General features: G+C 46.2%; 1 protein-coding gene across 1 annotated transcript; it reads left to right on the top strand.

Moving 5' to 3' along the window:
• The first annotated feature begins 28 nt into the window (after positions 1 to 28).
• Positions 29 to 27,449, top strand: LOC121288916 (zinc finger C2HC domain-containing protein 1B-like). Its single transcript, XM_041207779.1, has 8 exons — positions 29 to 110; positions 2,245 to 2,306; positions 6,876 to 6,995; positions 8,289 to 8,424; positions 15,280 to 15,593; positions 18,594 to 18,660; positions 19,949 to 20,009; positions 27,389 to 27,449. The coding sequence occupies exons 1-8, from the start codon at positions 29 to 31 to the stop codon at positions 27,447 to 27,449; spliced, it is 903 nt and encodes a 300-aa protein (XP_041063713.1).
• Positions 27,450 to 27,456: the final 7 nt, after the last annotated feature.

Here is a 27,456-nt window from a genome sequence, read left to right as displayed (position 1 = left end):
CCTCCCTCCAGCAGAGGCAGAGAAGTTCATGCAGGTGCTGCAGAACTGCCGGTTTCCTGTGCTTGATGAGTTCAGTATAGCATCAGCACCTGGAGCTTCGTCCATGGCAAGTGAGTCAATAGCTTTGCTCAATATTCCTGCTGTGGGGCCGGTATCCAGCTCTGCACTGAGCTGCACAGTAGGCTTTCTGTGGTGTTTAGAACTTCCTCGGTGATAGTGTTCTCCCTAGAGTACAACTCAAGGTGGTGTCCCACCCATTTCTCCAACTGTTTATTGCAGTCGGTGATGACCTCCCCTTTGTTTTCAATAGAGCCGTTTTCCTTGCTGATGGACCTGTTGTTTTTTTATCCTTCATGCCCCTAGCATTCCTTGTGTTGAAGGACATCTGGAAATCCTGGCAAAGATGTAACCAGCCGTTATTGGTGCCAAGCGACTCTTGGTGAATTCAGAGTCTACCCTCAGATCTAACTTCTCACTAAGCCAAATGGTCTGTCTCATTAATTACAAGTTCCATCATAGTGATGTTAGCCTTGAACCGATCAGCATTTTTCCATTCTTGCTTCCCATATGTTGAGTGCACGATATTGTAGATGGCGTCTCGCAATATGTTCCATTTCACTTCTGCACTCTGTGTGGGAATGCCAGAGAGTGCTTGTTCAATCAAGTATTGTAGGAAACACAGCACATAATTTTCACAAAGCAAGATCCCACAAACATTAATGCTATCTGCTTTAATGATGAGGAATAAATATTGGCTCAAGGCATTGGAGAGAACTCCCCTACTCTTCCAAATTTCACTATGGGATCTTTTACCTCCACCTGCAAGGGCAGAAGGAGCTCAACTTACTGTCTCATCAGAAAGAGAAAACATCCAACAGTGTAACATTTGCCTCAGCACTACATGGGGAGAATCTGCTGTATTACATGAGGAGTTTAACTCACAACCTTCTGTCCAAGAGATGAGAAGTGCTCGCCACTGAGCCTTGGTCAACATCTATAATCTTTTAAGATTTCAGCGTGTGGTCAACCTTACCCACTAGTCTTGAATTTTCTCATCACATCTCCCCCACTCTCTTCAACCTAGTAACTGGACTGCATTTTCGTTTTTGGCCACTCAGTGTGGCTTATCCTCACTCTCCTGTATCTTCACACCCAAGTCCTCTCAATCCCTTAGCCCCCTGACCCACATTAACCCTCTCTGCTGCTGCAAGTGACTGCTAAGCTGGCATAGTGACCACTTGCACTCGAGCATTCACTGGGAACCTTAAACTTGTTGGGGTGAAATTAATCATGTGCAGTAACACAAAACAGCTGATAGCAAGTTCCACACAGCAAGCTCCCACACACAGCAATATGATGATAATCAGATAATCAATTTTAATGATGTTGGTTAAGGGATAAATATTTGAGCAGGACACTGAGGCTAATTCCCCTGCCTTTCTTCAAAATAGTGCCATGGGATCCTTTACATCTACAAGAGAGAACGGTTTGACGGTTCACCGACAGTGCAGCATTCCCTCCGTACTGCACTGGAGTGTCGGCCTAGGTTTCTGTGTTGCTCAAGTCTCTAGAGTGGAGTTTAAAATCACACCCTTCTGACATTGAGAGGCAAGAGTGCCACCTGCTGTGCCACAGCTAACATCCACACCTACTGAAAGCAATGGGACATTGGCCTTTCACATACCGGATTTTCCTGGGTCCTTATTAGCATTCACAGTGCATTATAGCATCTGTCCGCTGAAAGAGATAAGAATGGACCAACTGTATTTCTCCCTTCATTCTCGGGATGTGGGCGTTGTTGGTGTATTACCCACCCCTAGTTACCCTGAGAAGGCAATTGAATGGCTTTGCTGGGCAGCATTGAGGAGTCAAATCAATCGGGTGTGGGACCGGAGTCACATATCGAGCCAGACCGGGTAAGGATGGCGGATTTATTGAGCCAGACCGGGTAAGGATGGCCGATTCATCGAGCCAGACCGGGTAAGGATGGCAGATTCATCGAGCCAGACCGGGTAAGGATGGCCGATTCATCGAGCCAGACCGGGTAAGGATGGCAGATTCCCTTCCCTGAAGGGAGCCAGCCGAGATTTTACAACAATCTTGACAGCTTCATGGTGGCTTTAACTGATAGTAGCTTTTATTTAGTAATTGCTAGTGTGCGATTTGAATTTAGACATTTGGATTACAGTCCAGTAACAATGAATCTGTTGAAATTTTTTATATTTAACCTTTTCTTGAACACAGAGCAGAATCTGAACCTTGTGCCCTGTAGAAACTGTGGAAGAAATTTTGAACCCAGTAGTCTGGTAAGTTTGTACAAGATTCATTTCCTCAGTTTCCTTCTTGGCCTTCCACTTCCTGTTAAGCATCTCTGAGAACTTTTTTTTTTTGCTTTGCTCTGTGTCTCTGCACTTGCTTCTGTTTTATGAATTATGATTTAAAATATCTAAAACTCTGCTGCCCGTGTCTTTACTTGCAGCAAGTCCCATTCCCCAATCACCCCTGAGCTCACTGACCTACATTGATGCCCAGTCAAGCGATCTCTTGATTTTAAAATTCTCATCCTTGTTTTCAAATCCCTCCATGGCCTCACTCCTCCCTATCTCTGCAATCTGCTTCAGCCCTCAACCCTCCGAGGTACCTGCACTCCTCTAATTCTGGCCTCTTGAGCATCCCCTATTTTAATCGTTCCACCATTGGCGGCTGTGATTTCAGTTGCTGAGGCTCTATTCCCTCCCAACACCTCTCCGCCTCTCTACCACACTTCTCTCCTTCAAAATACTCCTTAAAACTTAACTCTTTGAACAAGCGTTTGGTCATCTGACCTGATATCTCCTCATGTGGCTCAGTGTCAAATTTTGTTTTGCTCCTGTGAAGCACCTTGGAATGTTTTATTAGTTAAAGGCAACACATAAATATGTTTTTGTTGAGATTGTAGGGTCATCCTCATCACCTGCTAGACCTGAGGCTATTAATTATTTCTTAAATGGGAGGCTTTGGCGATGTTAAGGCCTAAACAAGCATCTGGGCACTGGCGGCCAAATTGGCACCTTACGTCCTCTAATAGGAGGAGTTTTGCCAGCAGGTTTCTGTGCCATCATTGAACAGGGACACTGTAGATGTCCGTAATGCTTGCTGTCCCCCTCTTCCCCACAGTTCCCTGTCAGAGTGAATATTCAAACCCACGGCAAATCTCAAACCCAAGCCTGCCTTTGCAGACCATTTTGAGTGATCGTTGAGGAAGGAACTGTTTGGTTTGAAGCTCGACAGGTCAGTTTTCTTGCTCGGCCCCTCTGAGGAAGGCTTTGCTGCCTGTGGAAGCTTAATTTCTTGTGAGCAGTTTGAGAGAAAGAAAGACCTGGTGCCTTTCACCATCTCAGGATGTCCCGAAGCGCTTTACAGCGAGTGAGGTAGTTTTGAAGTGTGGCCCATGTAGGAAACGTAGCAGCAGATTTGTACACCGCAATGTTTGTAAATGGTTTCAGCAGGTGCTACAGATGTTCAGCGATAGTCCCAATCACAGGGCCGCCAGCTCAGTCAACATGGGCCACCATGACCCCCAGGATTACCCTGGAGTCTCCAGGAATTAAAGATGAACTCGCAGGACTCCCCTGGGAGCAACTCCTGGAGAAAAATGGTATTTTCATGTTCTTTGAGCCCTTATTGCAAGAGCGAAAATTGACTGACTGCCATTCCAGAATCATCCAATGGGGTAGCAAGGAGACTTTTCACAGAACCACAGAGTGCAGAAGAGGCCCTTCGGCCCATCAAGTCTGCACCAACACGTGAGAAACACCCGAACTACCTACCTAATCCCATTTACCAGCACTTGGCCCATAGCCTTGAATGTTATGTTATGACGTGCCAAGTGCTCATCCAGGTATTTTTTTAAACCGGCCTCCACCACCCTCCCAGGCAGCGCATTCCAGACCGTCACCACCCTCTGGGTAAAAAGGTTTTTCCTCAAATCCCCCCTAAACCTCCTGCCCCTCACCTTGAACATATGTCCCCTCGTGACTGACCCTTCAACTAAGGGGAACAGCTGCTCCCTATCCACCCTGTCCGTGCTCCTCATAATCTTGTACACCTCAATCAGGTCACCCCTCAGTGTTCTCTGCTCCAACGAAAACAACCCAAGTCTATCCAACCTCTCTTCATAACTTAAATGTTTCATCCCAGGCAACATCCTGGTGAATCTCCTCTGCACCCCCTCCAGTGCAATCACATCCATCCTATCATGTGGCGACCAGAACTACACACAGTACTCCAGCTGTGGCCTCACCAAGGTTCTTTACAACACCAACATGACCTCTCTACTTTCGTAATCTATGCCTCGATTGATAAAGGCAAGTGTCTCAGATGCCTTTTTCACCACCCCACTAACATAGCCTTCAGTGATCTATGGACACACACGCCAAGGTCCCTTTGTTCCTCAGAACTTCCTAGTGTCATGCCATTCATTGAATACTTCCTTGTCAAATTACTCCTTCCAAAATATATCACCTCACACTTTTCAGGGTTAAATTCCATCTGCCACTTATCTGCCCATTTGACCATCCTGTCTATATCTCTCTGTAGCCCAAGACACTCAACCTCACTGTTAACCACCCGGCCAATCTTTGTGTCATCCGCAAACTTACTAATCCTACCCCCCACATAGGCATCTATGTCATTTATATAAATGACGAATAATAGGTGACCCAGCACAGATTCCTGTGGTACGCCACTGGACACTGGTTTCCAGTCACTAAAGCATCCTTCTGTCATCACCCTCTGTCTCCTACAACTAAGCCAATTTTGAATCCACCTTATCAAATTACCCTGTTTCCCATGTGCATTTGCCTTCTTTATAAGTCTCCCATATGGGACCTTGTCAAAGGCTTTTCTGAAATCCATATAAACTACATCAACTGCACTACTCTCATCTACACACCTGGTCACTCCTCAAAAAATTCAATCAAATTTGTTAGGCATGACCTCCCTCTGACAAAGCCATGCTGACTATCCCTGATCAAACCTTGCCTCTCCAAGGGGAGATAGATTCTCTCCTTCAGAATTTTCTCCAATAGTTTCCCTACCACTGGCGTGAGACTCACTGGCCTGTAGTTCCCTGGCTTATCTCTACAACCCTTTTTAAATAGTGAAACCAGATTAGCAGTTCTCCAGTCCTCTGGCACCTCCCCCATGGCCAGAGTGGAATTAAAAATTTGGGTCAGAGCCCCGGTGATCTCCTCCCTTGCCTCCCTCAACAGTCTGGGATACAAATCATTTGGATGTGGAGATTGGGACACTTTTAAGCCTGCCAACACCTCCAATACCTTATCACTCCCTGTATCAATTTGCTCAAGAACCTCACAGTCTCTCCCCGAGTTTGATACCTTCATCTTCATTCTCTTGGGTGAAGATGGACGTGAAATATTCGTTCAGCACTCTAGTGATGTCCTCTGGCTCCACCCATAGATTGCCCCCTTGATCCCCTCTTTCCCTGGTTATCCTCTTCCCATTGATATACTTATAGAATATCTTGGGATTTTCCCTACTTATACCAGCCAGAGCTTTCTCATATCCCCTCTTTGCTCTCCTAATTGCTTTCTTAAGTGCTACCCTGCACTTTCTGTATTCCACTAATGCTTCCGCTGATTTGCTTCACTTGTACCTGCTAAAAACATCTCTTTTGCTTCTCATCGTATCCTGAATATCTCTGGTCATCCATGGTTCTCTGGGCTTGTTACACCTTCCTATCACCCTAGAGGGAACATGTTGAGCCTGTACCCTTCCCATTTCCTTTTTGAATGCCCCCCACTGTTCTTCTGTAGATTTCCCCACAAGTAGCTGTTCCCAGTCTACCTTGGCTAGATCCTGCCTTATTTTAGTAAAATCCGCTCTCCCCCAATCCAAAACATTTATTTGCAACTTGTCTATTTCTTCGTCCATAACAAGCTTAAATTGTATCATGTTGTGGTCGCTATCACTAAAATGCTCTCCCACCACCAGCTCAGTCACCTGTCCGGCTTCATTCCCCAGAATTAGGTCCAGAACTGTGCTGTCCCTTGTTGGACCCTCTACATATTGACCTAAAAAGTTCTCCTGTACACATTTCAAGAAATCCATTCCATCCAAGCCCTTAAAACTATGTCTATCCCAATTAATGTTGGGAAAGTTGAAATCATCTAATATAATTACCCTGTTGTTATTGTTTTTACACACCTCTGCAAATTGTGCACATATTTGCTCCTCAATTTCCTGCTGACTATCTGGGGATCTATAATGAACACCTAACAATGTGGCTGCCCCTTTTTTATTCCTAAGCTCTACCCACAAAGCTTCATTCGATGCCCTTTCCAAGATATCATCTCTCCTTACTGCAGTAACTGACTCCTTAACTAATAATGCAATGCCTCCTCCTCTTTTACCCCCTCCCTTCTCTCACCTGAAGATTCTATATCCCGGAATGTTGAGCTGCCAATCCTGCCCCTCCCTCAACCACGTCTCAGTGATGGCTACTATATCACAATTCCACGTGTCAATCCTCACCCTTAACTCATCCGTTTTACCTGGAATACTCCTGGCATTGAAGTAGAGGCCATCCAGCCTTGCCTTACTCCCTTGAAACAATGCAGCTGATTGGCTGTGGATAAACAGAATGTTGCGAGAATGATTTGTTAAGTAACCAATGGTGGAAGGTGGGCTGAATGATCATGTGATGAAACTACCAGGAACGTGTCCCGCCAGAGCTGGCACCCTGATTGGGGATGGAGGCAGGGAGGAGATTAGGGATAAACTTTGAGATGGAAAATCCTATTAAAAGTTAGCTTCAAATTATTAGAAGCTGCTTCTGAACCACTGTAAAACTCAATGACTTCTTTTATTTTAAGGAAAGACATGAACCCATCTGTAGCAAAGTCGCTAATAAGAAAAAAAAAGTATTCAATTCATACAAGCAAAGAGCTGCTGGGACAGACATTTCATCGGCAAGAGGGCTGCCAGCTGCAAAGGTAGAACTGATCCCTGAACACTTCATATCACTTGGAGCGCAGGCTCTATGTCCCGATGTCTATAGTCAATAAACTGAAGGGAAAGCGTTCAGATGCAAGGGCTGAATTGTGGGGGGAGATGAAGGTGGGATTAGTATGGTTGTGGTTAAGAAGTCAGTAGTTTGTAGAAGAGAGCAAAGACTGAGATAAGCAGTGCCACGGTTTTGGTTCTAGGAATTTATGATCCGGAATGTGCTGCCTGGAAGAAGGATGGGAGCAGATTCACTTTTCAAAGGGAATTGGATAACTAGCTGAAGGGAAAATATTTTGCTGGGCTATAGGGAAAGAGCGGGGAGTGGGATTAATTGGTAGCTCTTCCAAAGAGCTAGCACAGGCTTGATGGGTGGAATGGCCTGCCACGCCATGTGATTCTATGAAATAGGCCACAGCAGCACTGGGTGTGAAAAATATAGAACAGAAAATGCTGGAAACACAGGCAGAATCTGTGGATAAAGGAACAGAGTTTGAATATTTTGCTTTTGTGGAAAACGTGGATTCAAACTGTGAGGGTGCAGGCAGAAGGAAGAGTGTCTGGAATGTAACGGGTTATTATACTGGGCTGTGGGTTATGTACAATTATTTCACACATTGTTCACCTCAGAGCAGAGAAAGCTGAGTGGAGGTTTGATCGAGGTGTTCAGAATCATGAAGGGTTTAGATAGAGTAATAAAGGGAAACAATGGCTGAAGGTTTGAGAACCAGAGGGCATGAGTTTAAGGTTAAGAGCAAAATACTGCGGACGCTGGAAACCTGAAACAAAAACAGAAAATGCTGGACAAGCTCAGCAGGTCTGACAGCATCTGTGGAGAGAGAAATAGAGTTGATGTTTTGAGTCCATATGACTCTTCTTCAGACTCTTTGTCTTCTTCAGATTAAGGTTATTGGCATAAGAACCAGAGGCCACATGAGGATAAACTTCTTTTTCACGGAATGAGTGGTTAGGATTTGGAATGCACCCTGACAGGGTGGCAAATACAGATCTGATAGTATTTTTCAAAAGGGAATTGCATAAATACTTGAAGGAAAAAGTGCAGGAGCAACAGAAAGCGTGGGACCAGCTGGATGACTCTTCAAAAGATTCGGCACAGATTTGATGGGGTGAATGGCCTCCTCCTGTGCTGTACGAATCTATGATTGTGTATGGGGTTGTTGGTGATGCTGTGTGTAGAGAATTCTTTAATTGGGAGCATCTTGCATGCTGAGTGGAAATGATTTAGATTGCAAATGTTTCCTTGTTCTGTGCCTCTGCTGCAGCATTCTCCACCTGTATCACATTGGAGACAACAGCATGAAGATTTCATCAACAGCGTCAGGTCAGCCAGACTTGCAACAGAAGCTGTAAGAAAGGGCCTTCCACTACCCCCTCCACCACCTGCCAGCATCAATCCAGGTGCTTTGCTTTTATTGAGTTGCTTTTATTTGCTGTTTAATCTGTGCATCTCAACACAAAGTGATTCACAATCCAAATTTTCATACAAGATGATTTTACAAGTCTCTCAAAAATCATAATCTTCACAGGTTATTGAGCAGAGAAACCGCCTAAAGAATTTCTTCTGGAGTCTCCCAAGGGTCTATCCTTGGCACCTCCTCTTCCTCATGGATATCCTGCCCTTTGGCAACTTCATCTGAACATATGGAGCCAGATTCCACATTCACTGATGATGTCCCTCCCCGAGCTCTGCCCCTCCACTGGCTCCACCCCACCCCAGACTCCACCCCACCCCTGACTCCACCCCTCACCCAGCTCCACCCATCTCCCGGATCCACCCTCGCCAGCTCTACTCCTCCCCTGGCTGTACCCATCCCCAGGCTCCACCCCTCACGTGGCTCCACCCCTCCCTGGCTCCACCACTCATCTGGTTCCACCCCTCACCTAGCTCCACCCACCCCCTGGATCCACCCCTCCTCACCTGGCTCCACCCCTTGCCTGGCTCTACCACTACTCTGGCTCCACCCCTCCCATGGCTCCACCCCTCCCATGGCTCCACCCCTCTCGTGGATCCAGCCCACCTCACCCTGGCTCTAGCCCTCCTCTGGTTGTAGCCACCCCCCCCCGCTGGCTCCACCCCTCCCTCTGGCTCCTGCCCTCCCCTCCCCGGCTACCCCCTCCCCCGGCTCTACCCATTCCTTGGCTTCATCCCTCCCCCCTGCTCTACTTATCCAATGACTGCATCCCTTGGCTCCACCCCTCCCCAGCCCCAACCCACCTCCACCTCTCTTCACCCCCTTGAGCAGCCTATGTTGTCAGAGAATCAAACATTTGAAAGATTGAAGCCGTTGTCTTTGGTCCTCGACACCATCTCCATTCCTTGGCTATCGATTTCATCACCCTGCCTAGCCACTGTTTGAGGCTGATCCAGGCTGTTCACAATTTTGGTGTCCCATTGACCTCTCTTCCACCAAAGCCTACATTTTAAGATTCTTCTCCTCGTGTGAAAAAGTTTTTACAGATTACTCTCTTGAACCATCTCGCTGTAATTTGAAGATTGCCCCCAACCCAACTCTTGTTCTGGATTTCCTCACCAGACTAAATCACTTCTCTGTCAAATTCTTCTATCATTTTAAACAACTTGATTAGATCACCCCTCACTCTCTCATTTTCAGGCTGTCCTCATAATGTAACCTTTTAACTGTGGGTACTATTCTGGTGAATTAACGCTGCAGCCACCACACCACCCCACTCCCACTCCCACCCCTCCACCACCCCCAACTGTAGTAAAGGTTGTTTGGTGTTTCAACAAGAGGTCTGAGGCTTGTAAGGTTGAACATAAACTGCATATTGGTAACCCATAACTATGTACATCGCCAAGGTACAGCCCTGCTTAGGTATTGTCTCCAGGCCTGCTTCCCAGACTCTACTGCACAGACAGTCTACTATCATATGACTCTCTACTTCATACTGTGGGCGCTACTGTTCTCCAGTCTCCCATTAACCTTTACTCTGAACGGTCGTCTCAGTTGCTTTGGGTTGACTTTGTCGTTTTGGTGCTGAAATTGTCGTGCTCTGTGTTTCTGGTACTTGGTTGTCTCCGTTTGACTGGCTTTTTGTGCTCCTTCGGGCTGCGTTATTTCTTTATTAACAACCATCTGCTTTCTTTGGACTCCGTGGTTTTGCCCTGTTCGTTCCGAAGGAAATGTTCACTCCTTTCATTCTGAGGGTGGACTGGGATTTTCTTTTTCCGTGGGATCTGCCATGTTCTTGCTGGATGTTGATGTTTCAACAATGAAAACTTAATTTCCACTCGTTTCACAATTTCAGCTATTTTGTTTTTCAACAGCTCAGTGGTTCTCAGTATGTTTGAGGCGTCCAGTGTTGTTTCTTCTAGTTGCTTCAGCATCGGATTTACATTTTCCAATCTTATTTCTGTCTTTCTCTGTCTGCAGCATAACTTTGTCCTGGTCCTTCATTTTGGTTTCACTATTGGCCAGCTCTGTCTCCGGTGAAGTGTGAACTTGTTTTAGTTCTGTTACTGTGCTACTCACGGCCTCATTATCCCGCTCGCAGCTTGGAAAGCTCCACAGCTTTTCCTCTCAATGCCTCCTCTTTTCCGTTCAGCTGCTTCTCCAGTCTTCAGTTTCTTACTTGTAGCTTTCGGCTCCACCCTGGAATATTGAACATTGCTGAGTCTTCTGTACCAACTGGTTCTTCAGTTCATTCAGAGTGGCATTTTGCTTCTCTCCATAATTTTCCAGAGGAACAAACTTTGAACTGCGGGAAAAGCAAAATACTGCGGATGCTGGAAAAACTCAGCAGGTCTAACAGCATCTGTGGAGAGAGAAACAGGGTTAATGTTTCAAGTCCGTATGACTCTTCTTCAGAGGAAGACTCATACGGACTCGAATTGTTAACTCTGTTTTTCTCTCCAGATGCTGTTAGACCTGCTGAGTGTTTCCAGCATTTTCTGTTTTTGTTTGAACCGAGGGATCCTTGTCGCTTGTGAAGGTCTTTTAACAGGTTTTCCTTTTCTTTCCAAAGCTCAATTGCTTCACCTTGATTTTTCTTGTCATTCAACAGAATCTCCTCAAGTTTCTTCTGCTGTTCTTCCATTCTACTGCTCAAGACAGCCTTCATTTCCTCATGCTGCTGAAGGGTTCTGTATTCCTTTTGCATTTGATCTTGAAGGACAATCAGCTGTTCTTTCAACTGTTTATTTTCTTGTTGACCTCTTGACAACTCACGCTGTGATTCAGTGCATTGCTTTTTCACTACAGATAGCTCCAAAACTGGCTTTGCTGAAGTAGTATTCAACATTTTTTTGCTCCTCGTGTTTATCCAGGGCCATGTATTTATCCTTTAAAGAGTCTTTCAGGGCTTCTTTGTCTTCTCACCAACTTCTTTGAGCACCTTTTCTGCCTGCAGTTGTGCTTGACTCTACTTCTGGTTGAGTTCCTGCCAACTCAGCTTTCACACAAACATTCTCCCATGGAATTGTTTCATTTTCTTTTTTGCAGGTTTGGTTTCTTTTCGGTTATGTCAAATAGCTTTCCTTCATTCACAGCCATCTGCGTGCTTTAGACTGCCACCTGCTGTTGCAATTCAGATAATGCGTCAGCATTTTCAAAGAGCTCTATTTTTTAAGTCTTTCAGCTGCTTCTCAGCCTTGTCTTTGTTCTGTGCTAAACTCTTGTGCACTGACGTGGCCTGTCACCATGGCGAGAAATTGCCCCCCCCCCTCCCCGTTGGGGGGGTTGTGCAGGGGCAGGCGGGGGATGGGTGCGAACCTGATCGGGTCCACGCCGCCATTTTATGTGGGTGGGCCAATGAAGGCCCGCCCATCGTGATGCGTGCCTGGGAGCGCTGAGCGCTCCCTGTGCGGGTGGGGGCGGGTGTGGTTCCCTGAGTGGTTCCCTGTGCTCTTTTGCAAATGCCTGCAGAAGAATGCAGAGATCTCCCTGAGACACGGAGATGCCTCGGGGAGATTTGTTTCAGTGTTAAACATTTAAATAAAGGTTTTTAAAACATTTAGAACATGTCCCCTCATGACACTATCACATGAGCTGGGACATGTCAAAGAGTAAATGTATACATTTTTATTAGATTTTAAAACACTTCAGGAAACCTCATCCCGCCCTTGGATGAGGTTTCATGAAAAATGCAAAGGCCGCCTGGGCCCTTCACCTGCCCGACAACCTTAAATTGAGTTAATTAGGTTTTAAATGGCCTTAATAGGCCTTTGACAGTTCGGCGGGCATACAGCTGACTTGGCTGCGCACCCGCCAGACTGAAAATCTAAATGACGAGCGGTGAGATTGGGACACACGCCCGCCCGACATCACCCCCGCGTCATTTTACAGCTCGGCGAGTAGGCCCCACCTCCCCCCTCGCTGACCAGAAAATGCCTCATCACGTTGTGTGCTTGAGTGTTGTATCCCTCGGCCTGGAGTCTTTTATCTCCATCGGTGCTTTATTGAGGGCGTTCTAGACCTTTTAAGGTCTGCACTCTCCACAATTTGGAGATTAAAATATTTGTCAAAGGCTTTTATTAGCTCCTAAATGTGGTGCAGGATTCATCTATACTTTGGTTTAGGGTTACCTCGTCTGTGAATACACCAAACAAGGATACAAATGTACTTCTTCTGATTTCTCACTTAATCCTGCTCCAAGACTCCCAATCTTGGATTGGTTTGGCCCTTGCCTTAGCCTAAACCAGTCTGATAGTTTTGATTTACTATCCATGGCTGTTTTTTGTAACAGGTGAGTACCTCATTATTTTTCTTCAAGATGGCTCTGCAGCTGCTGGTTTTGATTTTCTCTCCGTGCTCCTTTCCACTCTTGGTCAGTTTCAGCAGGTTCCCACTGCAATCGTGAGCCTTTCCTTTAAACCACTGTCTCGATAGGGAACCTTCAAACGAAGACGTTTGGGCCAACTATTGGATTTTTGAGCCTGGGAATCACCTGAAAAGTCATCTTTAAATTCTGGCTGCCCTTTCTCAAAGCTTTTCCTTTCAATTCAGCTCGGCCACCTCGTGTTATGGTTCTGGCTGGGACCCTCGCTGTAGCTTTCTTTTAGTTGCACTCTGGATGTGCTGATCCTGATGGCCGCCTATTTTCAAAGGTAGGTTCAACTTTTCTACTTTATTTTTTTTGCTCGCCCTTCGTGTGATTTGACCAGGTCCTTTGACTTTGCCTCTATGTCTGATCAGATCTGGATTTTCATCTGCGCAGTAGATTCTTTTTCTGCCTTTTTTCTGTTTCTTTTTTAATTTTGCTCAGCCTTTTTTATCTAGCTGGGTCCCTTGTTATGGCAGGCAGATGGTAGATGTCAAGCTACCCAAATCCCAGAGGGAAACTTGAAGCAGCCCCCACAACTATTTTTGCAATTTGTACTTATTGCGAGATGCGGGCTTTGAATTCAGTAAAAAGGCCACCAAATCTTATAGGTTTCTTATAAAACTAAATTAAACCTTTATTGATAGAATAAATGATTTTAAACACATACACAGATCTACAAATTACTACTATAACTTCTAAATCCCCTAATTAATCTAAACCCCAGTAACACCTCCGTTAAAGCAACAGTGAGACACAAAAGTTTTTAAAAACCCCAGGCAAAGTAACACACAATACACTGGACAGTCAAATTCAAAGTGATTTTTTCTCAGCTTCAGTTCCTTTTAGACAGCAGTTTGAGGCTTAGATGCTGGAGGTTTTTCACACTTGTTAGATCTTAGAATGCCTGCCTTTACACAAAGCCTTCTCCCTTTTACACATATTTTCCCCATTTGAATGCAAAATCCCATTGTTTCACTATATCTTTGGACTTTTACCTCTCTAATAATAAATTTTACCAGTAATCTTTGGGAAAAATAAACACACTATTTCTTAACTTCTCCTGGCTAGGTGTAATGTTTCACTGCCTCTTTTGAATTCAAGCTAGTCTGGCTTATTTAAAAATGTAAATGTTCCCTTTACACCTTACATTCTAAACTTCCCTCATATTTACCTATTTAACATTTCAAACTTAGTTTATCTTTTGATAAATTAAAAACTTCACACCAGCTGCCTTTAATTCAATTAAGCCCCATACACACACAAAAACATAGAACAGACCCCACTATTACTCTACTTTACAATAAATTCCAATAACATTTTGAAAATTATTATATCTTCCTGACACCCTTGACTCTGCCTTTGATCAGGTCTGGCAACAGACCTCCACATGGTTTAGTGGAGTCCTTCAGCCTCCATGTCTGTGATGGAGCTTTCCAACCGTGTCTTCAATTTCCTTCTGGCGATCTCCAACTGCGACTTTAATTCAGATGCAGTTTTCTCAGGTTAGGCTTCAGTTTCTTCTGCGTGCATTGAGATTCCAGGTTCCTTCTCCAGCTTCTCTGGGATTTTGGGGTCCATCCTTCACTGCCACCATGTTGTAAAGTTTGTTTGGTGTCTCACTAAGAGGTCTTGAGGCTTGTACGGTTGAACGAAAGCTGTTTATTGGTAACCTGTAACTATGTACATATCCAAGGTACTGCCATGCATGGGAGGCTTCTTCCAGACTCTACTCCACAGACAGTCTACTATCATGTGACTCCTACATCATACTGTGGGCGGTACTGTTCTCTAGGCCCATATTAACCCTTACCCTGCCGAACACCCTTATGCTACACTGCCCTCCCTCCAAGGCGAGTGTATACTTCCTGAGGCTTGATACTCCGAGGGAGTGGTGTAGAAGGGACCTGACCAAGGCTCTGCATGACTGAAGCATCACTTCCACTCGTTGTACTCCAGCCTCCAAATAAAAAATAACATTCCATTAGTCTTTTTTATTACTTTCTGTTCTTGTGCCCTCGATTTTAGGCCATTAATGTACCCAGACAACAGTGGGTCAGTTGGCTTTTAGAAGGTTAGAACACAGGAGTTCATTCCGCCCATGGGATCTTTTGCATCCACCTGAAAAGGAAGATGTGACCTCAGTTTAATGTCTGAAAGATGGTGCCTCCAATAGGGCAGCACTCTCTCAGTACTGCACTGGAGTGTCCGCCTAGATTCCATGTGGTTATATCTGGAGTGGGATTTGAAATCACTACCTTGTAACTCAGAGGCAAGAGTGCTACCAACTGAGTCACAGCTGACACTATGGATAGACTAATATAGAAGGAAATCTAAGTGAACACTTAAGCAATACACGATCAAAGGAAATGAAACCACTACTACCTGATGTGTTATAGCATGGCTGTGTGTGTGTTGAGCTCTGTTCAAGATGTGATCGTGCTTGACATTAAGTTGTGTATCATTTACCCACAGATTACGTTGAGTGCCCATACTGCAATAGACGCTTCAACGAAACAGCTGCAGAGCGACACATCAACTTCTGTAAGACCAACGCCAACCGCAAGACTGTGCCCAGACAAGCCCCACCGCCTTCGTCCTCCTTTCAGCCCAGAGCTCCACCACCAGTGGCACAAGTTCAGTTGGCCTCTAAGCAGCCCACAGGCTCAGCTAGAGTTCCAGCTTTGTCGTCCACCTCATACCAACCACCGAAAGGCCCTCCTGTACAACCCCCTGTACGGAAAACACAGGCTGCGCACTCACGCCCAACAACATATTCGCCACCCTCGGTAAGTTCATTTCACCCAGTACGGTCACCCAGTCCGGTAAGATCACCCCGGCCCGTATGGACACCCGGTTCAGTACGGTCACCCCATCCGGCACGATCACTCTGTCCGGCATGGTTACCCTGTCCGGTACAGTCACCTGGTTTGGTACGGTCACCCAGTCCGGTATGGTTACCCCATCTGGTTTGGTCATCCAACTTGTATGGTCAACTGGTTTGGTACAGTCACCCCATTTGGTACGGTCACCCAGTCCAGTATGGTCACCCCGGTTGGTATGCTTATCCCACCTGGTACGGTCACCCGGTCTTGTATGGTCACCTGTCTGGTATGGTCACCTTGTCCGGAATGCTAACCCAGTCCGGTACAGTCACCCCATCCGGTATAATCACCCCGTTCGGTACAGTCACCTGTTCCAGTACGATTACTCCATCAGGTACAGTCATCTCCGTCCAAAGCGGTCACTCCATCCGGTACAGTATACAAGCGCAATAAGTGGTTAGGAAGGTAAATTAAATGTTGGTGTTTATTACAGAGGAATGGAATATAAAAGTTGAGAAAAGTTGCTGCAGCTGTACAGGGCCTCAGTGAGACCACATCTGGACCACTGTGTAGTTTTGGTCTCCTTATTTGAAAAAGTCAGAAGCAGTTCGGAGAAGGTTTACTTGACTGATTCCTGGGATGAAGTGGGGTTATCTTATGAAAAAGGGCTGAACAGTTTAGGCTTAAGCCCACTGCAGTGGTCTTAATGAAACATCTAAGACCCTGAGGGGACTTGACAGGGTGGATAGTAGGAGGACGTTCCCCCTCTTGTTGGGGAATCTATATATAAATTAGGATTAGAAGCAGCAGTAGGCCATTTGGCCCCTCGAGCCTGCTAGAGCTAGGGGACACCATTTAAAAATTAGCAGTCTCCCATTCAAGACAGAGATGAGGATTTCTCTGAGGGTCATTAGTCTGTGGCATTCTCTTCCCCAGAAAGCATTGAATTTATTCGAGGCTGGGTTCGATGGATTTTTGATAGGCAAAGGAGTCAAGGGATATGTGGTGGGGGGGGGCGTACAGTCAGGAAAATGAAGTTGAAACCACAACCAAATCAGCAACCATCTTATTGAATGGCAGAGCAGAGCAGGCTAGAAGGGCCGAATGGCCTACTTCTGCTCCAAAGTCCCATTGTCTTACGTTCCTATGCCACTCAAGCTGATGTGGTCACTGCACCTGGTATGGTCACTCCATATAGCCGCAAGGGACAGATTTTGGGAATATGATGACTGTGTTTCTCCCCTGTCGAGTCTCACCCTCTGAAGGTGACCACACCCACCCCACCCCAGCTCCCACCGCCCACCTTGTTCCAATACGTTGCTGTGGGAAATTACAGCCGTGCAGTCCATTGCCCCCACTAACTACTCTCGGTGTGTGAGCTGGACACTACCCCTTGGCCTGGCTATTCCATCATCACCAGGAAGGGGTACAGCAGTAATGGTCTCCTGTTCCTGAACCCTATCTGGTGACTGGTGCTCAGAGTCAAAAGGTGCAGGATGTGCGATTGGGGTTCGGGCTCAGATTGGGCTGTGATGCCCTTCCTGGTCAAATAGTCAACGGCTATTTATTGTCGAAGCGTGTACAAATTGACTGGCTACTTGTGTGAGATGAGTGCGAGGAGCTGGTACCCACCGTACTTGGACTCAGTAAAATGAGCAGCGAAAGAGTGGATGTCTGGCCAGAAAAATAACTTCCCATATCTTATAAGGTGCCAATTCTGGAAAGGAAGAAGTTGCTTTTACATATCACCTGTCACATCCTCAGATGTCCCAAAACTCAACAAGGCTTGAACTAATTTTGAAATGCAATCACTTGTTATGATCAACCAACCAGGTAGCCAGTTGCTGCAGAGCAAGATCCCATAGGGAATAATTGACGTCAATGACCAGATAATCTATTTCGTGATGTTAGTTGAAAGATAAATATTGGCCCCAGCAGACTGGGGAAAACTGCCCTGCTCTACTTTTAAAGGATTATTAACGTCCACCTGAGTGGGCAAAAGTGACCTCAGTTTAACATCTCATCCAAAAGATGACACCACTGACAGTGCAGCATTTGCTCAGTACTGCACCTACAATGCTGCAGCACCCCGTCAATACTGAACCTTCAACAGTGCAACAGTCCCTCAAAACTGACCCTCCAACAGTGCAGTACTCCCTCAGAATTGCCCTTCTGACAGTGCAGCACTCCCTCAGTACTGACCCTCTGACAGTGCAGCACTCCCTCAGTCATGGCAGTGCTCCATCAGTACTGACTATCTAACAGTGCAGCATTCCCTCAGTATTGACCCTCAGATGATGCAACACACCCTCAAAACTGACCCTCCAACAGTGCAGCATTCCCTCAATACTGACTGTCTGACAGTGCACGCTCTCTCAGTACTGACCCTCTAACAGGGCAGCATTCCCTCAGTACTGACCCTCAGACGATGCAACACACCTTCAAAACTGACCCTCCAACAGTGCAGCATTCCCTCAATACTGTCTGACAGGGCAGCATTACCTCAATATTGACTCTCTGACAGTGCATGCTCCCTGAGTACTGACCCTCTGAAAGTGCAGCACTCCTTCAATATTTACCCTCCTTCAGTGCAGGACTCCCTCAGCACTCCTCTTCCTCCAGTGCAGCACTCCCTCAGCACTCCCCTTCCTCCAGTGCAGCACTCCCTCAGCACTCCCCTTCCTCCAGTGCAGCACTCCCTCAGCACTCCCCTTCCTCCAGTGCAGCACTCCCTCACCACTGCAGTGGGGTGTCAACCTGGATTTTGCATTCAGCTCTCTGGAGTGGGTCTTGAACCCACCACCTGGTTGAGAGGTGAAGGAGTGCGACTAAAGAATTCTGAGAAATAGGTGAATCTTGACTTGTTAAAGTGCCAGTTAGAGCCGGGCATGCACAGTGAAAATCTGGCTCAAAATGTTAATGATTGTTTTCTCTTTACCATCTCCCCCTGTCCCTGAATCAAAGGCAGCAGGTACCCCATCAAAAGGCAAACTGACTTCAGCCGCCCAAGCTGTCATGGGAATGACCAGAGGTAAGACCCATGCATTGAGTACTCATGCTGTAAGTTCAGGATAACTGGGCACAACTGAGAGCTTAGAACTAACTGGAAAGATTGAATAGGCATGAGGCTCTTTCTGAAAGGAAAGAGAAAGCTTTGAGATAGCGTAATCAAGGTCTGTAAAATGAAGGGGTGTCGACAGCATAAAGATGTTTCTGCTTGTGGGGGAGACCAGAACCAAAGAAAAGCAAAAACATTTAAAAATGAACAAACCAGGGTTAAATAAATATAAGATCATCACCATTAAATGCAATAAGGAATCCAACGACGGCTAGTATCTGTCTACCTGAAAATTTTCTGACATCATTTTTGCATTCAAATGCTCTAATTTGGAATGCGTTTTGCATGCACAGCACCTGGTTGTAATAAAACGTCCCATCAAACTTCAGCATTATAAAACAAAATGTGACACTGATCTGCTAAAGGACATATTAGTGCAGGTAACCTAAAGCAGGGCCAAAGAGGCTGGAAGCTTTTAAAGGAGGACAGTGAGGTAGAGAGGTTTATAGGGGCCGAGGCAAATGAAGGCATGGCCACCAGTGGTGGAGAGATTAAAATTGGGGATGCTCAAGGGGCAGGAATAAGAGGAGTGTAGAGATCTCGGAGGATTGAGGGGTAGAGGAGATTACAGAGAAAGTGGGGCAGACGGCAGGGGTGGGAAGGGGGGCCGGCAGTGGAGGGATTTGAAAACAAGGATGAAAATTTTAAATTCGAGCCAATGTAGGTCGGCAAACATGGGGGAGGGTGGGTGGGACAGTTGAACGGCATGTGGTGTGAGTTAGGACATGGGCAGCAGCATTTTGGATGTCCTCAAGATTACGGAAGGTAGAATGTGGGAGGCCAGCCAGGAGTGCAATGGAATGGTCAAGTCTAGAGGTAACAAAGACATAGATGAGGGTGTCATCAGCGGAAGAGCTGAGGGGAGATAGAGCCAGATGATATTACAAAGGTGGGGATAGGCGATCTTGGTCATGGGTTGGAATTCAGGGGAAGCCTCTTTACCCAGGGAGTGGTGAGAATGTGGAGCTCACTACCCCAGGGAGTGGTTGAGGCAAATAATACAGATGCATTTAAGGGGAAGCTGGATAAACACATGACAGAGAAAGGAATAGAAGGATATTCTGATAGGGTGAGATGAGATGGGCTGGGAGGAGGTTCATGAGGAATAAATATCTATTGGGTTGAATGGCCTGTTCCCCTTCTGTAATTTTGTAATTTTGTGAATTGTAAAATGTGTTTTTGTATATTTCATATGTTGAAGATTACGATGATCCTTCCACCAGCCGGAAAGCAACCAGCATGAAAACTTCTTCCACGCAGCAGTGAGTACACACGCAATGGGGGAATCCTCCAACTATTTCTTACTGGCTTCAGGCAAGGGAATGGGCTCTGCAGAACTCTGGCTTGTCAGTTGGGCACATCCAGCCGAGTGGGAAGCAGGAAAGATAGTGACATGGTGGAAATGTCACTGGGCTAGTATTCCAGAGGCCAGGCTAATGATGTGGGGAAACAAAAACAAAATTACCTGGAAAAACTCAGCAGGTCTGGCAGCATCTGCGGAGAGGGACACGGTTAACGTTTCAAGTCCAAAGGACTCTTCAACAGAACTAAGGAAAAATAGAAATGAGGTGAAATATAAGCTGGTTTAAGGGGGGGTTGGGACAAGTAGAGCTGGATAGAGGGTCAGTAATAGGTGGAGATAACCAAAAGATGTCACAGTCAAAAGGACAAAGAGGTGTTGAAGGTGGTGATATTAGCTAAGGAATGTGCTAATTAAGGGTAGAAAGCAGGACAAGCAAGTTACAGATAGCCCTAGTGGGGGTGGGGTGGAGGGAAGGAATCAAAAAAGGCTAAAAGATAGAGATAAATTTAAAAAGATTTTTCTTTTGCCACCTATTTCCATTATTTTTAAATGTATTTCCATCCATTGTTTTATCTCTACCTTTTTGCCTTTGTCGATTCCTTCACCCCACCCCACCCCCACTAGGGCTATCTGTACCTTGCTTGTCCTGCTTTCTACCCTTAATTAGCACATTCCTTTAGATAATATCACCACCTTCAACATCTCTTTGTCCTTTTGTCTGACATCTTTTGGTTATCTCCACCTATCACTGGCCCTTTATCCAACTCTACTTGTCCCACCCTCCCCTTAAACCAGCTTATATTTCACCTCTCTTCTATTTTTACTTAGTTCTGTTGAAGGGTCATCCGGACTCGAAATGTTAACTGTGTCCCTCTCCGCAGATGCTGCCAGACCTGCTGGGTTTTTCCAGGTATTTTTGTTTTTGTTTTGGATTTCCAGCATCCGCAGTTTTTTGCTTTTATAATGATGTGGGGACATGGGTTCCAATCCCACCACATGGAGTTTAAATTCAATCAATAAAAATCTGGCATATACAGCTGATTACAGTAATGATTACCATGCAACTATCATTGATTGTTGTTTAAAAACCCATCTGGTTCACCAGTCCCTTAGGGAAGGAATTCTGCTATCCTTCTCTGGTCTGGCCTATATGTGACTCCAGACCCACGGCAAGTTGGTCGACTCTTACCTGCCCTCTGAAATGGCCTAGCAAGCCACTAAGTTCAAGGGCAATTAGGGATGGGCAACAAATGCTGGCATTGCCAGTGATGCCCACATCCCATGAAAGCAATGAACTGGGAGGCAGCTTCCACTGAAATGGGTCAGCATTGAAGGAAAATGGCTGGTGATGTAGGTAACCATCAGAAAATGAAATTCCATGTAGATAAGTGGTTGAGGTATTTCATTTTGGTAATAAAACTAAGGTCAGGTATTACTTGGGTAAGAATCTAAATGGGGTAGAGGAGCAGGGGTACAATACAGGCATCACTAAAAGTAGCAAGACAGGTTAATGTGTTTGTAAGAAAAAAACAAGCACTAAAGTTTGTTTCTAGAGAGGATAGATTGAAAATTAAGGAAGTCATGCTAAGCTTGTATCGAACCTTGGTGGGACTGCATACAGTTTTGGTCACCATGTTATTGAAAAGGATATAGATCCACCAGAGAGGGTGCAAAACAGATTTACGAGGTTGACACCAGAATTGGGAGGTTTTACCTATCAGGAAAGGATGAACACACTGGGTCTCTTTTCTCTTGAAAAGAGAAGGCTGAGGGGTGACCTGATAGAGGTTTGCTAGATACAGAGACATTGTTTCCAATTGTTGGGAAGAGCAAAACTAGATCCATTAATCAAGAGAGTCACCAAGAAATTCAGTCGGAAATTCGGAGGAAACTTCTTTACAGAGAGTTCTGAGAATGTGGAACTCACTACCACGGGGAGTGGGAAGCTTGAGAAACATATGCGAGGAGAAGGGAAAGAGGGTTACGATGATAGAATTAGATTGAGAAGAACAGAAGTCGTGAGTGAAGCAAAGGCACCAGCATGGACTGGTTGGGCTGAATGGCCTGTTCCTCTGTGCTGTATATCCTACATAACTAAGAGAGGGAGCACAGGAGGAAAACACAGGCAACAAGAGGGGGACTAAGGTCAGTTGACATGTTTATGGGACCTCTAGATCAGCAGCAACTATGCGTTACCGTAAGAGATCATGCCCCTGCTTCCTGGAACGTAGTAACACCCTCTGTTTCGTGTTAGCTCCCCACTGTGGGGCCCGAATGCATTGACACAGCAAACCAGGTGCATTTCTTGATGGTGTCCGAATTGAGGCCTCAGAACTGACCTAAGCTGGTGCTTTGTCATCTCTATGGGTGCCCAGGGCTTGCCTGTAGGGGCCTTGCAGATTTTGCCCCTTGTCAAACTCCGCAGATAAATCTGGGGGAGGTCAAGACGCTCAGTTGGGTGAAAGAAGGCAACGGGGGCAAGGTCAGATTGACCACTCTGTTTAAATGGAACTGGACACAACAACGTTCAATTTAGAGCACAGTTCCGTCTCACTTCATCTGTTGTGTTAGATCCACACACACTGTGTGACTTATTGACCTGATACAAAGCCTGGAGTGGATAGCCCCATGTTAGTTTACAGTACATAAGGAGACCATTCAGAGCATCATACCTGTGCTAGCTCTGCTCGATCAATCCCAAACACTGATCCCCTCTGCCCCACCTCTTCGTACGTTCCTCTCCAAGTGCTTATCCAATTGCTTTCCCTTGAAAGTCTTATTCCCAGCCTCGGCTGCCTTATGTGGAAAAATTCCATGCCCTGTCTGGAACCCTGGCTGTTTATGTGCCAACGCGGCACAATGGCAGCATTCCTGCTTCCGAGGTTTGGAATTCAAACCTCAGCTCAGGGGATGTGGATCTGTAATGGGGGCGAGTGCTTCAGTGTGATGCTGAGGAGGCACTGAAGGGGGGTGGGGAGAGAGTTGGAGGGTGGCTGGTGAAGAGAGAGAGAGATGGTCTGAAAGTTGAGAAACCCAAGCTTCAGTGCACGTAAAGATCCCACAACAAGTACACAAGTCTCTGCGAGTGCAGGAAGATAAAGCCAGGGAAAAGCTGTTGGAACTTGGGGGCCAATCACAATGGAAACCTCCCAGAGAATCACTGGGAAATTGGTTTTTACCCAACAGCCAATGTGGATCGGTGTAAACCCACTGGAAAATCAGACAGTAATAAGATAAGGCTCTGGTCAGAGGTCACGCTGTCTCTTTCTCTGATCTTTTCCAGGTCTCGATACGGTCGGATGTAATGGCAGAGTATGAAGAGTGGGAAGATAAGAGCTGAGGTGCTACAAGTGCTGTCTGTAACCCTGCGGCAGAACTGAGTCCTGTGGAGCAGTCCACGCTTGTGGCAGGGCCAAGTCCTGTGGTGGGATTGCAAGTCCCAGTATCATTGCAGCTGCACCTCTTCTTCCTCAGATGTCATCAGCATCGACTGGTCTGTCCCTGCTCCCCACCATCAAAAAGCAGTAAAATTCAATTTAATACCCTGCGTTTTATTTAGTGGATAAGGGGGTGGAGGAAAGAGGGACGGAGGTGAGGAGATGGGGCGATGGACCAGTGGCTGGGGGAGGGAGAGAAGGATGGGCAATGGACTGGTGGGTGGAGGTGGGGGAGAGATGGGCAATGGATGGGCCTGTGGGTGGGGAGGGGGAGGGAATGGCCAGTGGGCGGGAGGAGGGGATGGGCGATGGACTGGCGGGTGGGGTGGGGGATGGACGATGGATTGGCGGGTGGGGTGGGGGATGGGGATGGATTGGCGGGTGGGGTGGGGGATGGGGATGGATTGGCGGGTGGGGTGGGGGATGGGGATGGACTGGCGGGTGGGGTGGGGGATGGGGATGGACTGGCGGGTGGGGTGGGGGATGGGGATGGATTGGCGGGTGGGGTGGGGGATGGGGATGGATTGGCGGGTGGGGTGGGGGATGGGGATGGACTGGCGGGTGGGGTGGGGGATGGGGATGGATTGGCGGGTGGGGTGGGGGATGGGGATGGACTGGCGGGTGGGGTGGGGGATGGGGATGGACTGGCGGGTGGGGTGGGGGATGGGGATGGATTGGCGGGTGGGGTGGGGGATGGGGATAGACTGGCGGGTGGGGTGGGGGATGGGGATGGACTGGCGGGTGGGGTGGGGGATGGGGATGGATTGGCGGGTGGGGTGGGGGATGGGGATGGACTGGCGGGTGGGGGATGGGGATGGATTGGCGGGTGGGGTGGGGGATGGGGATGGATTGGCAGGTGGGGTGGGGGATGGGGATGGATTGGCGGGTGGGGTGGGGGATGGGGATGGACTGGCGGGTGGGGGATGGGGATGGATTGGCGGGTGGGGTGGGGGATGGGGATGGACTGGTGGGTGGGGAGGGGGATGGATGATAGACTGGTGGGTGGGGAGGGGGAATGATGGGCCACTGGGTGGCTGGTGCTTAGATATTTGCAACTCCTATTTTAAAAATGTTGGTTCCAGTGCCTCACACAGCAAGATTCAGAATGAGTTTTCAAGTGTGTGCACACGTGCTACAGGGTGGTGGGGGCAGTGTGTGTATATGTGTGAGGGGTGGGAAGTGTTTGCGTGTGTGCGTGTATGTGTGTATTGGCATGTGTGGGTAAAGTGAAGTTATTTGTTTCCCCTATGGATCCTGATAGATCAGGGTTTGCTGATCCACACCCCTCAAGGAAAGAATAGGCCCCCACGACATAGGCTCACACCCCATCCCCAGCACTCACCTCGGCCTCAGACTCCGAGATCCCACCGGCTGATTTCCTGCCGGAGAATTAAAATGCCCCTTCCTACAATCCCAGTCTTACATGCTATCCACTGTCATTACTGCCATTGTGAATAACATACCAGCAAAATAATGAGCTGAGATCAAAACACAGAGACAACAACATCAACCACCAGTTCCAAATCATAATGGGGATTTAATGCATTGTGTAAAAAAATGTTGATCATTTCCAAAAATATATTTTTCATTCCACAACATAAAAAATAATCCTCACCAAATCCACCATCTATCAATAATTATATGGTGATCAGTCTTCATCGAAAATGTTCATGGTCAATTCCATCAAAAATATATATATCTTTACAAAAGTAAAACCTTACTGAGAACTTGTGTTAACCTCAGATTTTAAAACTCAGCCCGCTTGAAAATTGATTAGGGCAAAAATAGGTGATAACTTGAGGATCAACACTGGTCAATCAGAGGAACAGGACTGAGAACAACAGCTATCTGGGTGGGTTAACCAATAATCTGAGGAGTTTGTTGGGGTTTATATACAGAATAACAGATATCCAGGAGCGAGTTACATGCTGAGATCTAATCGGGCGTTTGGGAGTTTTATATATAGAATAGCAGATTCCTGGCAGTGAGTTACAGGCTGCAATCTAATCGAGGATTTTAGGGGGCTTTATATATAGAATAACAGATATCCAGGAGTGAGTTACAGGCTGCAATCTAATCAAGGTGTTCAAATGGGTTTTTATATTGGATAACAGATCCTTGGGAGTGAGTTATGGGCTGGAACCTAATGAGAGATTCAGAGGTTTTATATATGGAATAATGGAAACCTGAGAATAAGTTACATGTTCAAATCTAACTGATGTGTCCAAATAGCTTATGTATAGAGTAATATCTAGGAGGGAGTTAGAAACTGGGATTTAACCGTGGGAGTCACTGGGAATGTTTCTGTATTTGTATTAAGAGTCTCTGCTGTCAATATTCGTGGAAGTTCCAGGAACAGGAGGAGGCCATTCAGCCCCTTAAGCCTGTTCCACCAATCAGATCAGGCACGTCAACTCTGTTCAGTCCCTATGTTCCACATCTGTCAATGTCCTTACTGAATAAAAATCCATCAATCTCAGTTTTGAAAGCTCCAGTTGAAAGCGTGTTCCATATTTGCATTATCATTTCTGCTTAAAAGAGCTTGCTGATTCACTCCTTGATGGGACTGTCTCAAATTTTAAGATTAGGATCAGACTGCACAGAAGGAGGTCATTCAGCCCATCATGCCTGTGTTGGCTCCTTGGTAGAGCTATTAAAGCTATTATATGGAATATAATGTGGGAAAATGTGACGTTATGCAGTTTGGCAGGAAGAATAGAGGAGCTGAATATTAATTAAATGGAGAAAGACTGCAGAAAGCTGCAGCACAGAGGGATTTGGGAGTCCTCGTGCATGAATCCCAAAAAGCTAACATACAAGTTCAACAGGTAATAGGGAAGGCAAATGGAATGTTGGACTTTATTTCAAAGGAAATGGAGTGTAAAAATAGGGAAGTTTTGCTAAAACTATACAAGGCATTAGTTAGACCACTCCTAAAATACTGTGAACAATTTTGGTCCCCTTATCTAAGGAAAAATATACTGGCATTGGGGGCAGTCCAGAGAAGGTTCACTAGGTTGATCCCGGGTATGGAGGGATTTTCTTATGAGGAGAGGTTGAGTAGGTTGGGCCTGTACTCATTGGAGTTTAGAAGAATGAGAGGCGACCTTATTGAAACATATAGATTCTTAGGGGGCTTGACGGGGTAGATGCTGAGAGATTGTTTCCCCTTGTGGGAGAGTCGAGGATCAGAGGACATAATCTCAGAGTAAGGGGTCACCCATTTAAAAGAGATGAGGAGGAATTTCTTCTCTCAGAGGGTAGTCAATCTGTGGAATTATTTACCGCAGAGGGCTGTAGAGGCTGGGTCATTAATTATATTCAAGGCTAAGACAGACAGATTTTTAATCAGTAAGGGAATCAAGGGTTATGGGGAGAAGGAGGGAAAGTGGAGTTAAGGATTATCGGAACAACCATGATCTCACTGAATGGCGGGGCAGACTCAATGGGCCGAATGGCCTACTTCTGCTCCTACCTCTTATGGTCACTCCCATGCTCATTACCCACTGTCCAGTAAATTATCTTTCCCCTTCAAGTATTTATCCAATTCCCTTTTGAAAGTTATCACTGAATCTGCTTCCACCACCCTTTCAGGCAGCACATTCCAGATCGTAACTCACTGTCTCCACTGCTTCCTTTTCCAATTACCATGGCAGATTGCGCTGCCTCTGTCTGGATCCTCCTAAGGTTCATATCTATCAAATTGGATCATTACCGAAAAGTAGGGCTTCAAAAATAAGAAATAGCACTATATTGAAAAATGGTAATGTTTGAAGTGCTTTTATCCAGAGGTGTTGCAGATTTAATAGCCTGATAGTAATAGAAAACAATTTATATTTGTAAAAAATATATTTTAAAGAAACTGTAAAAATCCAATGTATTTGACTCTTGAATCTTTCAGATTTGACTCTCCATGTTCCCGATCCTCTGCAACTGTTATCCGGGGCTCCCTGATTGAGTGAAGGCAGC

Source organism: Carcharodon carcharias, chromosome 2 (genome assembly GCF_017639515.1).
Source record: "Carcharodon carcharias isolate sCarCar2 chromosome 2, sCarCar2.pri, whole genome shotgun sequence".
NCBI lineage: Eukaryota > Metazoa > Chordata > Chondrichthyes > Lamniformes > Lamnidae > Carcharodon > Carcharodon carcharias.
This window is presented reverse-complemented; position numbering and strand designations above follow the sequence as displayed.